The following is a 15,587-nucleotide window of genomic DNA, read 5'->3' as shown; positions in this document are numbered from 1 at the left end:
AAATGTGAACAACCTAATTAATAAGCTTAATCTAAAATATATATACATACACACACACAATTTTTTTATCCCAGAATCCAACAGTTCTCTAAGAATTATGAAAACTGACAACAAAATAGGCCATATAGCAAATCTCAGTAAAGATCTTTACTATACAGATAATGTTCTATGATAATGCAATTAAGTTAGAAATCAGTATCAAGGGGCACCTGGGTGGCTCAGTCGGTTAAGCATCCAAATCTTGGTTTCAGCTCAGCTCATGATCTCAAGGTTGTGAGATTGAGCCCCATCTGTCTCCTTGCTCAGCGGGGAGTCTGCTTGAAGATTCTCTCCCTCTGCCCCTTCCCCCACTAGCGCACACGTGTTCTCTCACTTTCTCTCTCTCAAATAAATAAATAAATCTTAAAAAAAAAAAAAAAAGAAATCAATATCAAAAATACAACCTAGGGTGGCCTGGGTTGCACAGTTGGTTGAGCAGCCAACTCTTCGTTTCAGCTCAGGTCATGATCTCAACAAGCCCCACACAGGGCTCTGCACTGCTTAAGACTCTCTCTGTCCCAGGGCACCCGGATGGCTCAGTTGGTGCAGTGTACGACTCTTGATTTCAGCTCAGGTTGTAATCTCGGGGTCGTGCGATCAAACCCCGCATTGGGCTCCAGCTCAGCGTGGAGTCTGCTTGGGATTCTCCTTCTCCCTCTGCCCCTCGCCCCGCACATACTCTCTCACTCTCTCTCTAAATTAAATAAAATCCTTTTAGCATACTCTCTCACTCTGTCACTAAAATAAATAAATAAAATCTTTTTTTAAAAAGGCTCTTTCTCCCTCTCCCTCTGGCCCTACCCCCCTGGCTCTGTGCATGCACTCTCTCTCTAGATTAATTAAAAAAAAAAAAAACAACCTAAACAATATATTTGGAAATTCTAAAATAGTCCTAAATAATTCATGACTCAAAGAAGAAATCATAATAAAATTCTTAAGGGTGTCTGGGTGGCTCAGTTGTTAGGTGTCCTACTCTTGGTTTCAGCTCAGTTCATGATCTTGAGGTTGTGAGATCGAGCCCCACAGGTGCGGTCAATGTGGAGTCTGCTTCAGATTCTTTCTCCCTCTCCCCCCTACTCTGCTCCTCCCCCTGCTCACGCTCTCTCTCTAAAATAAATAAATAAAATCTTTAAAATTATAAAGAAAGAGAATTATTTAAAAAAAAAGAAATTCTTAAAATATCTGGAATGGAATGATAATGAAAATGTAAAGATTGGGGCGCCTGGCTGCCTCAGTTGGTGGAGCATGTGACTCTTGATCTTGAGGTTGTGAGTTCAAGCCCCACATTTGGCATGGAGCCTACTTAAAATTTTTTTTTAAATGTAAAGACCAAACTTTGTGGGACGCAGCTAAAGTACTATTTAAAAGGAAATTCAGGGGTGCCTGGGTGGCGTAGTCGGTTAAGCATTCGACTCTTGGTTTCAGCTCAGGTTGTGATCTCAGGGTCGTGAGATTAAGTCCTGCGCTGGGCTCCGTGCTCGGCACGGAGTCTGTTTGAAACTCTCTCTCTGCCCCTCCTCCCTGCCCTCTCTAAAATAAACAAATCTTAAAAAAAAAAAAAAAAAGGAAATTTATAGCCTTAAATGCATGTAATAGAAAAGACTAAAAATGAATGTGCTAAGTGTTCAAGAAGTGAGAACAAGGTAACAGAAGGCAGAAAACAACAAACAGCAGAAATGAATGAAAGTCCGAGAGAAGATCCACCAAACCAAAAGCTGTTTTTGGTTTTGTTACATTTTTTATTTTATTATTTTCTAAAAGCTGGTTATTTAAAAAGACAAAATAGAGGCACCTGGGTGGCTCAGTTGGTTTTAAGTGCCTGCCTTCGGCTTGGGTCATGATCCCAGGGGCCTGGGATGGAGCCCTGTGTCGGACTCCCTGCTCATCAGGGAGTGTGCTTCTCCCTCTCCCTGTGCCCCTCCCTCTGCTTGTGCTCTCTCTCAATATCTCTCTCCCTGTCAAATAAATAAATAAAATCTTAAAATAAATAAATAAAAAGACAAAATAGACAAACCTTTATAAGACTGAGGGAAGGCATAAGTAAATATAAGAATTTAAAAAGGCAACTACAGTGCTTGCTTTGGCAGCACATATGCAAAAAGAAAAAAATGGAACGATACAGAGAAGATTAGCATGGCCCCTGCACACGGATGATGCACAAATTCACAAAGTGCTCCATATAACAAAAAAATAAATAGGCAACTATAGATGGAGATTTTTAAAAATACTAAAATGAGCATTATGCCAATAACTTCTCAGAAACTTTGGATTACAACGATTTTCTAGAAAAATATAACTTATCAAAACTGACAAGAAAGAAAAAAACAAAATAAGCCTATAATCAGTAAAGAAATTTCAAAGGCTAAAATATATCCATCTAAAAATATCAGGCCTGGGGCACCTGGGTGGCTCAGTTGTTAAGCGTCTGCCTTCGGCTCAGGTCATGATCCCAGGGTCCTGGGATCAAGCCCCGCATCGGGCTCCCTGCTCCGCGGGAAGCCTGCTTCTCCCTCTCCCACTCCCCTTGCTTGTGTTCCCTCTCTCACTGTGTCTCACTCTGTCAAATAAATAAATAAAATATTTTTTAAAAATATCAGGCCTAAATCCATCAAAATCCTAGAAGAGAACACAGGCAGCACCCTCTGTGACCTCGGCTGTAGCAACTTCTTGCTAGACATGTCTGCAAAGGCAAGGGAAACAAAGGCAACAATCAACTATTGGGACTTCGTCAAGATAAAAAGCTTTTGCACAGCAAAGGAAACAGTCAAAAAAAACAAAAGACAACTGACAGAATGGGAGAAGATATTTGCAAATGAGGTATCAGATAAAGGGCTAGTATCGAAAATCTATAAAGAACTCATCAAACAACACCCAAGGAACAAAAAATCCAATCAAGAAATGGGCACAGACATTTCTCCAAAGAAGACATCCAAATGGCCAATAGACACATGAAAAAATGCTCAACATCACTTAGCATCAGGGAAATACAAATCAAAACCTCAATGAAATACCACCTCACACCAGTCAGAATGGCTAAAATTAACAAGTCAGGAAATGACAGATGTTGGCAAGGATGTGGAGAAAGGGGAACCCTCCTACACTGTTGGTGGGAATGCAAGCTGGTGTGGCCACTCTGGAAAACAGTATGGAGGTTCCTCAAAAAGTTGAAAATAGAGCTACCCTACGACCCAGCAATTGCACTACTGGGTATTTACCCCATAGATACAAATGTAGTGATCTGCAGGGGTACCTGCACCCCGATGTTTTTAGCAGCAATGTCCACAATAGCCAAACTGTGGAAAGAGCCCAGATGTCCATCAACAGATGAATGGATAAAGATGTGGTATATGTGTACACACACACACACACACACACACACACACACAGGAATATTACACAGCTATCAAAAATGAAATCTTGCCATTTGCAACGGAACTAGAGGGTATTATGCTAAGCGAAATAAGTCAATTAGAGAAAGACAATTATCATATGATCTCACTGATATGTGTAATTTAAGAAACAAAACAGAGGGTCATAGGAGAAGAGAGGAAAAAATAAAACAAGATGAAACCAGAGAGGGAGACAAACCACAAGAGACTCTTAATCATAGGAAACAAACTGAGGGTTGCTGGAGGGGAGATGGGTGGAAGGATGGGATAACTGGGTGATGGACATTACAGAGGGCATGTGATTTAATAAGCACTAGGTATTATATAAGACTGATGAATCACAGACCTGTACCTCTGAAAGCAATAATACATTATATGTTAATTAAAAAAAAAAAGAAAGAAAAAAATAAAAATAAAAATATCAGGCCTAGAGGCGCCTAGCTGGCTCAGTCGTTGGAATGTGCAACTCTTGATCTCAGGGTTGTGAGTTCAAGCCCCACGTTGGGTGTAGAGCTTACTTGAAAAAGAAAAAAATAATAAAGAAAAAAGAACATCAGGCCTGGAAGGTTTAAAGATAGTTTCTACTAATCTTTCAAAGACTAGATAAGCCCAAATCTTTGTAAAATTATTCCAAAGAGGAAAAATGAAGGAACACTCCTCAACTAATAAGTAAGACTGGCCAGTAAAAACTTGATACCAGATAAGAACAGTTTGAGAAAGGACAATACAAGCGAATGTCACTTATTGGTACAGTAGTCGCCCCTTATTCGCAGTTTTAGTTACCTGTAGTCAAATGTAGTCTGGAAGCAAGTGATCCTCCTTCTGACACACAGTCAGAAAGTCAATAGTAGCTCCACGCTGCGTCACCATGCCTACACCATTCACCTCACTGAGTCTCCTCACATAGGCATTTTATCCTCTCACATCCTCACAAAAAGGGTGAGTACAGTACAATAAGATATTTTGAGAGAGAGTGACCACATTCACATAACTTTCATCACAGTATACTGCTGTAATTGTTCTATTTTATTACTGTTGTGTCAATCTCTTACTGTGCCTAATTTATAAACTAAACTTTATCATACGTATATATGTATAGCAAAAAAACAATACATATATAGGGTTTAGTACTATCTGTGGTTTCAGGCACCCAAGGTGGGTCTTGGAACATATCCTCCATGGATAAGGAGGGGGACTACCGTATAAGTGAAAAAAATCCTAATACAACATTAGGAAACTGACCCTCCAAATTTTTTTAAAATACACCTCATGACCAAGTTGCGTTTACTCAGGTTTGCAAGGATGATTTTACATTAAAAAAAAACAACAACTATACAAATGGCCAATAAGCATATGAAAAGATGCTCCACATAATTGGCCATGAGGGAAATGCAAAACTACTATGAGATACAACTTCGTAGTCATTAGGATGGCTATAATAAAATTTTTAATTTTTTTTCCAGATTTTATTTATTTATTTCAGAGAGAGTGAGCGAGTACGAGTGGCGGGGGGAGCAGAGGGAAAGGAAGAGGAGAAGCAGACTCCCCACTCAGCAGGGAGCCCGACAAGGGCTCAATCCCAGGACCCTGAGATCATGACCTGAGCCAAAGGCAGATGCTTAACTGACTGAGCCACCCAGGCGCCCCTATAATAAAATTTTTTAAATGGAAAATAATAAGTGTTGGTGAGGATGGGAACCCCTGTACATTCTGGTGGGAATGTAAAGGGGTGTGGTTGCTGTGAAAAGCAGTCTGGAGGTTCCTCAAAAAATTAAACACAGAATTACCATATGACCCAGTAATTCTACCCTTAGGTATATACCCAAAAGAAATAAGAACTCAAATATTTGTACACAAATGCTTACAGCAAGCATTACTGACAAGAGTCAAAAAGTGGAAACTACCCAAATATGTTCATCAACTGATAAATGAATAAACAAACAGCAGTATTATACATATGATGGAATATCATCATTCAGCCATAAAAAGGAATGAGGTCCTAATACAAGCTACAACATTGGTGAACCCTGAAAACAATATGCTAAGTGAAAGAATCAAGACACAAAAGGCAACATATCATATGATTCCAATTATGTTTAATGTCCAGAATAGGGAAATCCATAGAGACAGAGATAGATTAAGTAGTTGGCCAGGGCATGAGGAGTGACTGCTAATGGGTACAGGGCTTCTTTTGAGGGTAATGAAATGTTCTGGAATTAGACAGTGGTGATGGTTGCACAACCCTGTGAATACACTAAAAACCAATGAATTGTACACTGTGAAATGGTAACTTTTTTGGCCTATCTCAATTAAAAAGAACATGGGCAGTAGAGTCAGACAGTCCAGGGGTACAGATCTGTGTGTCCTGGGTAGCTATTTACATCTATGTCATAGGTTCCTAGTGGGGAAAATGAGAATGGTAAGTTCCACTCTTCAAAAGTAGGTTCTACTTCTCAGGGGTGCTGTGAGGAATGCCTACAATAATAATGTAAAATGCTCAACATGCATCAGTCAAAAAAATGCAAACTATCCTTGTGATTTTAAGTGTTAGACAGTAAGGGATTGAACAGTAGAGAAGAAGTATTTCAAAGAGAAGAGTGGATGAGGGGACAGATGAGTCACAGAAGATTTTAACACGCTGAGTGAGAAAAATGTCTTATTCAATTGTCTCTCTAAAACCCAGAGCGGTATCTTTTGCAGAGAAGATAGATAACAACTCTATAGTTCTCTCTTATATCCGAAACTAAAATTCATTTTATTTGTTTGTTTATTTATTTGTTTTTATTTTATTTTATTTGTTCATTTGACAGAGACAGAGTGAGAGCACAACCAGGGAGACAGAGGGAGAGGGAGAAGCAGGTTCCTCGCTGAGCAGGGAGCCCGACATGGGATTCGATCCCAGGACCCTGGGATCATGACCCAAGCCGAAGGCAGCCGCTTAACCGACTGAGCCACTCAGGCGCCCCTAAAATTCATTTTAATATGTGCACATTTTCACAGGAAAAATAGATACAAAAAAGAAAGTACAGATACAAGCTGCAACCTTGAAAACATGCCAGATGAAAGAAGCCAGTCACAAAAGATTGCATATTATATGATTCCATTGACATGAAATGTTCAGAATAAGCAAACCCACCGAAATAGAAAGTAGATTAGTGGCTGTCAGGGGGTGGAAGGGGGAGGAGGGGATTGAGAGGAAATGGGCCGACTGTTAATGGATTCAGGGTTTCTTCTCAGGGTAATAAAAATTCTAAAACTGACTGTGGTAATGGTTGTATAACTCTTGTGTATATACTAAAAATCATTGAGTTATACACTTCGAATGGACAAATTATATGGTACGTGAATTATATCTCAGTAATGCTGTTTAAAAGGGACTGTAGGAAAGAAATCTGGATATGTAATTTACCAAATTAACAGATTAAAGGAAAAAACATGATAATCTCAATAAATGAAGAAAAGGCATCCCATAAAATTCCACAATCATTTGTGGCTATAGAATCAGAAATTGAAAGGAATCTGAATAATTTAATAGAATTTTCCAAAAACTTAAGAGTAAACATCTTACTTAAATTGTCAAATACTGGGGTGCCTGGCTGGTTCAGTCGCAAGAGCATGCAACTCTTGATCTCGGGGTCATTGAGTTCAAGCCCCACGTTGGGTTTAGAGATTACTTAAAAAAATTAATAAAAATTGGGGCGCCTGGGTGGCTCAGTCGTTAAGTGTCTGCCTTCAGCTCAGGTCATGATCCCGGGGTCCTGGGATCGAGCCCCACATCGGGCTCCCTGCTCAGCAGGAAGCCTGCTTTTCCCTCTCCCACTCCCCCCACTTGTGTTCCCTCTCTCGCTGTGTCTCTCTCTGTCAATTAAATAAATAAAATCTTAAAAAAAAATTAATAAAAATTAATTTATGAAATACTAAAAAGATTCCCCTTAAAGTCAGGAGCATAGATAAGAATGCCATGTGATAGGGGCACCTGGGTGGCCCAATCAGTTAAGTGGCTGCCTTTGGCTCAGGTCATGATCCCAGAGCTTTGGGATCAAGCCCCACGTTGGGCTCCCTGCTCAGCGGAGAGCCTGCTTCTCCCTCTCCCTCTGCCTGCCTCTCTGATGACTTATGCTCTCTATCTCTCTGTCAAATAAATAAATAAAATCTTTAAAAAAAAAAAAAAGAATGTCATGTGACAGATACATAGCCCTACTTCCTTATTAACAAAAATCCCAATTTTGTTCAAGGCAGTTACTGCTCAGTTGAAAAACCACTTTCCCCAGACCCACTTGCAGCTAGACTATGCCACAATTCTGGCCAACAGAAATTAGGAAAGTCTCCTGAGGATTTCTGAGGGGTTTTTTTTCTCCTGATATAAGTACTTCTTCCCTTCACTTACTTCTTCTTGCCCCGAATATGGATGTAATACCTGGAGCTGTGGTGGTCATCTACAAGGACAAAATCCAAATACTTAAAGATGGCGAAAAAGAGATACAGAGGGCGCCTGGGGGGCTCAGTCGGTTAAGCATCTGCCTTTGGCTCAGGTCATGATCTCAGGGTCCTGGGATCGAGTCTCACATCGGGCTCCCTGCTCAGCGGGGAGTCTGCTTCTCCCTCTCCCTCTGTGCTCTCTCTCGCTCGCTCTCTGTCTCTCAAATAAAGAGAATCTTTAAAAAAAAAAAATGGGTGGTTCGCATTTCCCACCCTGCTTTAAAAAAAAAAAAAGAAAGATATAAAATGATCTTAGGGCACTGATGATAGTGTGAAGTTGGGCTTCCTGTTACATGAGAAAATACACCCCTATCACTTGGGTTTTCAGTTACATACAGCTGACCACAATCCTAACCAGTATTAGTTTGCCGTTACTCTTCTTCAACACATTAGTAAAAGTCCTAATGTATATGGCAAAGTAGGAAAAAAAAAGAATAAGGATTTGAAAGGCAGAAACAGCCTACTCTCCAATGGTGCAGTAAAAAAGATTATATCAAAGGTAGCAAAATGTTAACAACTGGTGAATCTACAGCAGAGTATTCAGCCTTGAAATATTTCAAAATAAATATTTACGGCAAAAAATACTGATGAGCAAAACAATGAATTTTGTGACAACAAAAACCATGAACAAAGGGAAAAGACAAGCCAAGTTATCAGTAAAGGATCAGAAAAAGATTAGCTTCCAGAATACATGAAGAACTTCTACATATTCTACAAGTCAATAAGAAAGACAAGCAACCCAACAGAAAAACAAGCAGATGACAGGGACAATACATTCATGGAAAATGAAACCCATGATGCCCAATAAACAGATAAAAAGATACCCAGTGTACTAATCAAGAAAATGCAAATTAAAACAAAAAATACAGCACTTCACACCCATCATGTCGGCAAATTCCTTTAAGCTTGAGCACAGAGGTATTGACATAAATAAAGCGACAGGAACTCTCAACCAGCAACAGAAGTTTGAACAGGTTCTACACTGTCAAGTACACTTTGACAACACCTAACAGTTAAAGAGGCGCACCATACTCAGCAATGCCCTTCTTAGTTATAATCCCTGAAGCAGCAGCAAGTCCGTGAGATCGAGACTTTACATAGCAACACTAGAACATCATTTGCCTTTTTCATCCTCACTCTCTCATGAGTGTTCAGTGAAGTTTTCCAGAGGCTCATGGTATACGTCACAGCCAGATAACTGCAGAAGCAGATACGAGAATCCAGCTCTCTTCTATTAATTCAGACATTAAAGAGATTTTCAAAAATGTAAAAGCAATGCCACTCTTCTATTTTTTTTTTCTATTTTGGAAAGTGTAGTTATTGTTCATAAAAATGTTATTTATAACACAGCGGGTTTATTATTGTGATTTTTAAAAAAAATAAGTATTTTAAGCATATCTCATACAATAAATATTGATAGCTATAAATCACATAAAAGCTCTTTGGGGTCCTCAGTCATGTTTTCAGAGTGTAAAGAGGCCCTTAGACCAAATGTTTGAGAACCACTGCCCTGGAGAAACTATCACACATGTATACCAGGAGACATATACAAGAATCTTCCCTGCAACACTGTAATAGCAAAGAACTGTCCATCAGAAGGAAAAAATGATAAGACTGTGTATAAAATAACTACATAGCCATTTAAAGAAATGAACTAGGGCGCCTGGATGGCTCAGTAAGTTAATTGGTTAAGCGTCTGCCTGCCTTTGTCTGCCTGCCTTCCATTCAGGTCGTGATCCTGGGGTCTGGGTATCGAGTCCCACATCAGGCTCCCTACTCTGCGGGAAGCCTGCTTCTCCCTCTTCCTCTGCCTCTCTCTCTGTCTCTCATGAATAAATAAATAAAATCTTTTTTTTTTTAAGATTTTATTTATTTATTTGACAGAGACACAGAGAGAGAAGGAACACAAGCAGGGGGAGTGGGAGACAGAGAAGCAGGCTTCCCGCGGAGCAGGGAGCCCGATGCGGGGCTCGATCCCAGGACCCTGGGATCATGACCTGAGCAAAAGGCAGATGCTTAATGACTGAGCCACCCAGGCACCCCTAAATAAATAAAATCTTTAAAAAATAATAAAAATAAAAAATAAAGAAATGAACTAGCATTACCTATATCAAATGGCCAAATCTCACAGATTTAAAAAGCGCAATGCCTGGGTGGCTCAGATGGTTAAGAGTCTGCCTTCAGCTCAGGTCATGATCTCCAGGTCCTGGGATCAAGCCCCATGTCAGGCTCCCAGCTCAGCGGGGAGTCTTCTTCTCCCTCTCTATCTGCCTCTCCCCCTGTTTATACTCTCTCTGTCTCTCTCTCTCAAATAAATAAAAATCTTAAAAAAAAAAAAATAGGGCGCCTGGGTGGCTCAGTCGTTAAGCGTCTGCCTTCCGCTCAGGTCATGATCCCAGGGTCCTGGGATCGAGTCCCACATCGGGCTCCCTCCTCGGGGGGAAGCCTGCTTCTCCCTCTCCCACTCCTGCTGCTTGTGTTTCTGCTCTCGCTATCTCTGTCTCTGTCAAATAAATAAATAAAATCTTTAAAAAATAAATAAATAAATAAATAAATAAAATAAAAAGCAAAATGCTGAAGGATATATACACTATACCATGCATCTAGTTTTAAAACATGTAAAATCATACTAGTATGTGTGATTATTTAGTGATATATATATACACACACAGAAAAAGTAAAAAATAAAAACACATGGGAATGACAAAAGCAAAAACTGGGCGTAGAGCATGCTACTCTTGGTCTTGGGGTCATGAGTTCAAGCCCCATATTAGGCACAGAGCTTACTTTAAAAAAAAAAAAGGCAAAAATCATTGCAGAGGTTACCCCTGTGGAGGTGGGAAGAGAAATAGCATGGAGGAAGGATACACAGGAGCCTTCAATTATATGTGGAATGTTAGCAGAAACACATGTATTCATTATATTATTTCCTATATTTTTTTGTATGATTGCAATACATCATAAGTAAAGATTAAGAATGCTGAATAGATACTGGGTGTTAGGAGGGGTAAGACACCATAGGACCAAATGAAGGACTGCAAATTAAGGGTGACTTAGGTTTGATTTAGGTCTTAACTCTAGAAAACTGGAAGAATATCGATGCATTAGCTCAAATTTAGGAAGTCGGGATGAAGAAATAGTTTGGGGGAGCGCCTGGGTGACTCAGTCCTTAAGCATCTGCCTTCGGCTCAGGTCATGATCCCAGGGTCCTGGGATCAAGCCCTGCATTGGGCTCCCTGGTCTGCGGGAAGCCTGCTTCTCCCTCTCCCACTCCCCTTGCTGTGTTCCCTCTCTCACTATATCTCTCTCTGTCAAATAAATAAATAAAATCTTTAAAAAAAAAATAGTTTGGGAAAAGGTAAGGTGGTGGGATTTAGACATGCTACCAGGAGAAGCAGAAATGATAAAATTCTTACAGAGTTGTAAATTTAAAGATGGTGTTTGGGAGCTGTCAGGGCCAGAGATACAGATTTGGAACTCACTGAATAAAGATGGAAGATTTGAGAATAGATGAGATCATCAAAAAAGGTGATAAAGGAAGATGAGGGTATGGAGAAGCTTATCCAGAGAGAGCAGAGGAGAGAGCTTGGGGAACAGACACAGAAGGCCACGGTGGAGAAGATAAAAGAGAGGCTAGAGGAAGATGGCAGTGAGTCCTCAGAAAGGTCAGAGAAGGAATCAGAGTCAGACAAGAGAACATTCGAAGAAAGAAGGTATAAAACAGTTCAAAGAGAGTAAGGAATGTACTAGGTCACCGGATTATATTCATATAATTTCAGCGTGCCAATTTCAGGAAGCCAATATTGATTAATCCCAACCCTTTCTGACCACTCCTCTTTCATCCATTCATTCCAACAAAAGCTGATTGAGTATCTTGTATGTGGACACTAAGGATACAATGATAGTCTCTGTCTTCATGGTCCTAAGATCACAGTAGAAGAGAAAGACTAATCAATTACTAACAATGATGAATGTAAAATCACAGCTACAATGAATGTTATTAGTGGGAGTACATGGGATTTTGAGATTGTGTAATTAGGGAATTGTTAACTCCTTCCTCCTTTCAGCAGTGTATATTGTGCCTTCCTGAACAGACTGTAAGCCCAAGAGGGCATACTTTTTTATACTCTTATACTGTTGATTTTCTTTTGATATTTTCTCCAAGTGCTCAGCATAATGCTTCAAAATAATGGGTATTTAGTATATGCTTACTTACACATCTGTAATGGGATGCATCAGATTTTGCAATAAACACATCCTATTGTATGGAAGAGCTATGACATTTTTTTTAATAACCTGCTACGGGTGTTAAAGAGGCCAAAAGCAAAGTGTAAGCCTTGAAAAGGTTAGCTTGGTGTTCTCTACCTGTATCTCAAGCAATTACCTTGAGACTACTTAGGATTATTCTCAAAGAGGGAGCTAGTAAAATCATGGAAAGATTGGCACAAAACATTCTCACCTCTAGAGACAACTCGAAATGTACACTCTACCAACAGTAAGCCAGTGCTATAATGTTATTTTTGCAAATAAAAAGCAAAACATTCATTATAAGGCAATTGGCCCTGACAAGAAAAACAGAGTTCAGCGGTATTCAAGAAGCAGCCCCACAACTACTTACATCACGAAACTGAACCTTTCCCAGTTCTCCTAATTCACTGACGCAACAATAAGCAGCTTCTGACTGTAGAAAAAGCTGGGCCAGCGTCATCTCCTCACTCCGGAAAAGCTCCCCCATGGTGGCAGAAAGTACCACTCAACAGAGTACCTGGATTTCTCTTCAACCTAAAGCAAAAAGAGAAAACTGCATTACCAAAAGAGCTAAGAGCAAACACCACAACAGTAAGGCTCTTTTGTTTTGCATTTCATATCTTCCATCCCATGCAGACAGATCTTTAACATTCTGTTTAGAAGGACAGAAAGGAGAAATTGCAAAAGGCTGTTACTAAATCCTCTCCCACAGAGCACCTGATGAAAAGCCACTTCCTTCACAGTCAACATCAGGATCAAATGACAATATTTTGGGGCATCTCAATACATATGAATGTATCCAGTTAAAAACAGAACTGGGATTCGCAAACAGCTCTTTAAATCCCTGGACAGGGTATTATGAGGCAGTGACATTCACACTGCTTGACCTTTTTTTGGCTTGTGTCAGGAAACACACGGAAGAGACCTAGATTACCCTCTCATAAAGGATGTCTCCGTGGAGACTAGTTTTCTACCCGCTACTGCCCATTTCTAACTGTTGGAGTCCCAGCACTACGCTACAGCTATGGATACCTTAAAGGGTTTAACCTTCCAACTGCTCAGGAAACACCACTTTCTCCCTAAGGAATCTAAACGCATCAGCATTATCTCAAAAAAACGGGGGGGGGGGGGGGGGGGGGGGACACCTGGCTGGTTCAGTCAGTACAGCATGTGACTCTTGATCTCAGGGTCATGAGTTCAAGCCCCATGTTGGGTGTGGAGCCTACTTAAAAAAAAAAAAAAAAAGAGCCAGCTTGCAAATTAAGCTCAATTTCAAGTCCAGCATGACAGGAATACATTGATAATGACAAAGCAGTTTTATCAAACCACAGAGAATAAGCTTGCCACCTCCATAGCTTTCAATTTCTTATCCCCACCTTCAAGATTAATTACATTCTTCCATCTGTCAAAGCTTCTCATGCATGAGCCAATAAAGGTTTCCTTTTAGGGCTGTCTTATCCTTGCCCGGTATGAAAGACAATGGCGCTATCAGTGGTCCTGAAACTGCAATTATTTATTCTCAATCAGCTATTGTAAGGCACAGACTGTACCCTATCTAAACTCAGCAAACCGTACAGTATTTTTAGTATCATGAGGGCATCCATAATGATAGGTGAAACTGGCATTACTGTTCTGCAAGGCTGGAAGACATTTTGAGAAATCTGAATGACAAAACCTTTGTGCATTTGATGTTCGAGGCAGCAAAATAACACACTCAGATATAAGCAAAGATTTCTCAAGAGATTATGTAGCCTGCCTTTAAAATTGTCTATACCTGAGTCACCCAAAACAGCTGTTACCAACCTCCCACATCTTCCCCCAAACAAGAATAGATTCCACAACCTCTAAAGCAGGTAAAATTATGCCTGATCAGCATAGTTCAGGGGCTGCCAGTAATGACAGCCTCCAGAGTTGCCTCCCTCCTTCTGTTCTTTAATGATTACAAGTCTCCTAGAACATCTCTATCCCACTGGAGCCAAACAGAAAACTAAACAGGCCAAAGCGATTCGGGGAGGAGAGGATGTCACAAAACAAAATATGAAGGAACAGTAATTCTACACAAGATGAGTACAAATAAAGCGCCCGGCGTCCAGCCTCACTATCGTCATCCAGTCCTCGCCTCCTACGAGGTATTCAAATTCACCTGCTTTATTTCCTGTCTACCCAGTGAGAAAGCAGGAATTCTCTGAGCCCAGGCACACCTACCTCCAGAAGTGGCGATTAAAGGGGGAGGGGGGGAGGGATCATCAAACTGGGAGCCCCTTTAAGAAGCCCCCCAAATTCTTCTGCCTACCTAATAACCTTCTGTTCCTCCGCCTACGCCTTAAATGGGGAAGGGTTGAGGGCCTCCAAAGAGGAATGAACCTCCGATTCCTCTGCCCACAGGAGGGGTGCCCGAAGAGGGGCGAACCCCCATTTCCTCTCAGAGACCTAAGATCTCTGTTAATTCCTTCGACAAGCGAGGAGGCTATTAGAAGGATTTCCCATGCCCTTCCGAGGCGTCTCCCTGCCGCACTGTACCTACATGCCCCGCTCACCTTCAGCCCCCGGCCGGGCCGCAACCAAAGCAGCCACCCCAGACCAAGCCCGCAGCCTCAGCGGCTCGGGACATCAGCGCTCGACGTGCGTGCGTCCGCAAAGCCCTGCCCCCGCGCAGCCGCCGGCTCCGCCCCCAAGATGACCTCATTGCAGTCAGCCAATGGGGTGAGGCCTGGGTCTGCTGCCGCACTGCAGAGTCGCGGGGGCGCGGGCAAGACCCTGAGTGCTGACGCCATCTTGTTCCCGCGGCTGCGGCTCCAGGCCAGTGGGATCGGGGTGTCTGACGGGCTGCTGGGCGGGTGCTTGAGGACCTCAGCCCGTATGCCCTTCATAATCCCTTCTCCCTAACACCCTCGAGGCTGGGCTGCCTGCTTACTTTCTTTTCATATCCAAAAAATTAATTCACAACTTTTTTTCCTCGAGGAAAGTAACATCAAGGAAGGGGAGACATTATGAAATGACCTGAAAGCTGGAGAGCTTATTAAAAGCGCTTACAGTCCAGTCTCCTCTACATTACACACGCACCCTTTTTCCTTATTTTACAGAAGAGAACATTTAAGCCCCAGAGTGAGCAATGCCTAAGATCCGTAGTAGAGCCTTGAACAGGGAGGGGGCTCGTTCACTTAAATATGGAAAAGCCCTTTTTAGAAAGGTACTCGGTTAAGTCCCTCTGGCAAGGGTTCAGGGTCAATTTTTCTCCAATTAGTGGGAAAATCCCCGTAAGACCCTATGCTGTGACAGTGAAGTTTCATCTTGTTCGGTGGATTCCTGCAGGCCCATTTGACCATGTAAGGGTTTTCTATTCCTCAAAAATTTTAAAAGAATAACAAGTTTTTTAAAACGCAAAAGTGGGGCACCTGGGTGGCTAACTCGATTAAGCCTTCAGCTAGGGTT

General features: G+C 41.3%; 1 protein-coding gene and 1 pseudogene across 4 annotated transcripts in view; one reads left to right on the top strand and one right to left on the bottom strand.

The window, feature by feature from the left end:
* The window catches only part of ATP6V0A1 (ATPase H+ transporting V0 subunit a1), a 60,968-nt gene extending 46,155 nt beyond the window's left edge, over positions 1-14,813 (bottom strand). For all 4 annotated transcript variants that reach the window (XM_032396405.1, XM_032396407.1, XM_032396406.1 and 1 more), the window contains exons 1-2: positions 14,693-14,813; positions 12,526-12,689 (exon numbers count right to left, since the gene is read on the bottom strand). In XM_032396405.1, coding sequence (XP_032252296.1) covers positions 12,526-12,642 — 117 coding nt within the window. In that variant the 5' untranslated portion in view covers positions 12,643-12,689; positions 14,693-14,813. The remainder of the gene's footprint in view (positions 1-12,525; positions 12,690-14,692) is intronic.
* Positions 2,116-2,224, top strand: LOC116627028 (annotated as a pseudogene).
* Positions 14,814-15,587: the final 774 nt, after the last annotated feature.

This window comes from Phoca vitulina, unplaced genomic scaffold, assembly GCF_004348235.1.
Source record: "Phoca vitulina isolate PV1807 unplaced genomic scaffold, GSC_HSeal_1.0 scaffold92, whole genome shotgun sequence".
In the NCBI taxonomy this organism is placed as follows: domain Eukaryota; kingdom Metazoa; phylum Chordata; class Mammalia; order Carnivora; family Phocidae; genus Phoca; species Phoca vitulina.
The sequence above is the reverse complement of the archived record's forward strand: the minus strand, read 5'-3'. Positions and strand labels throughout refer to the sequence as shown.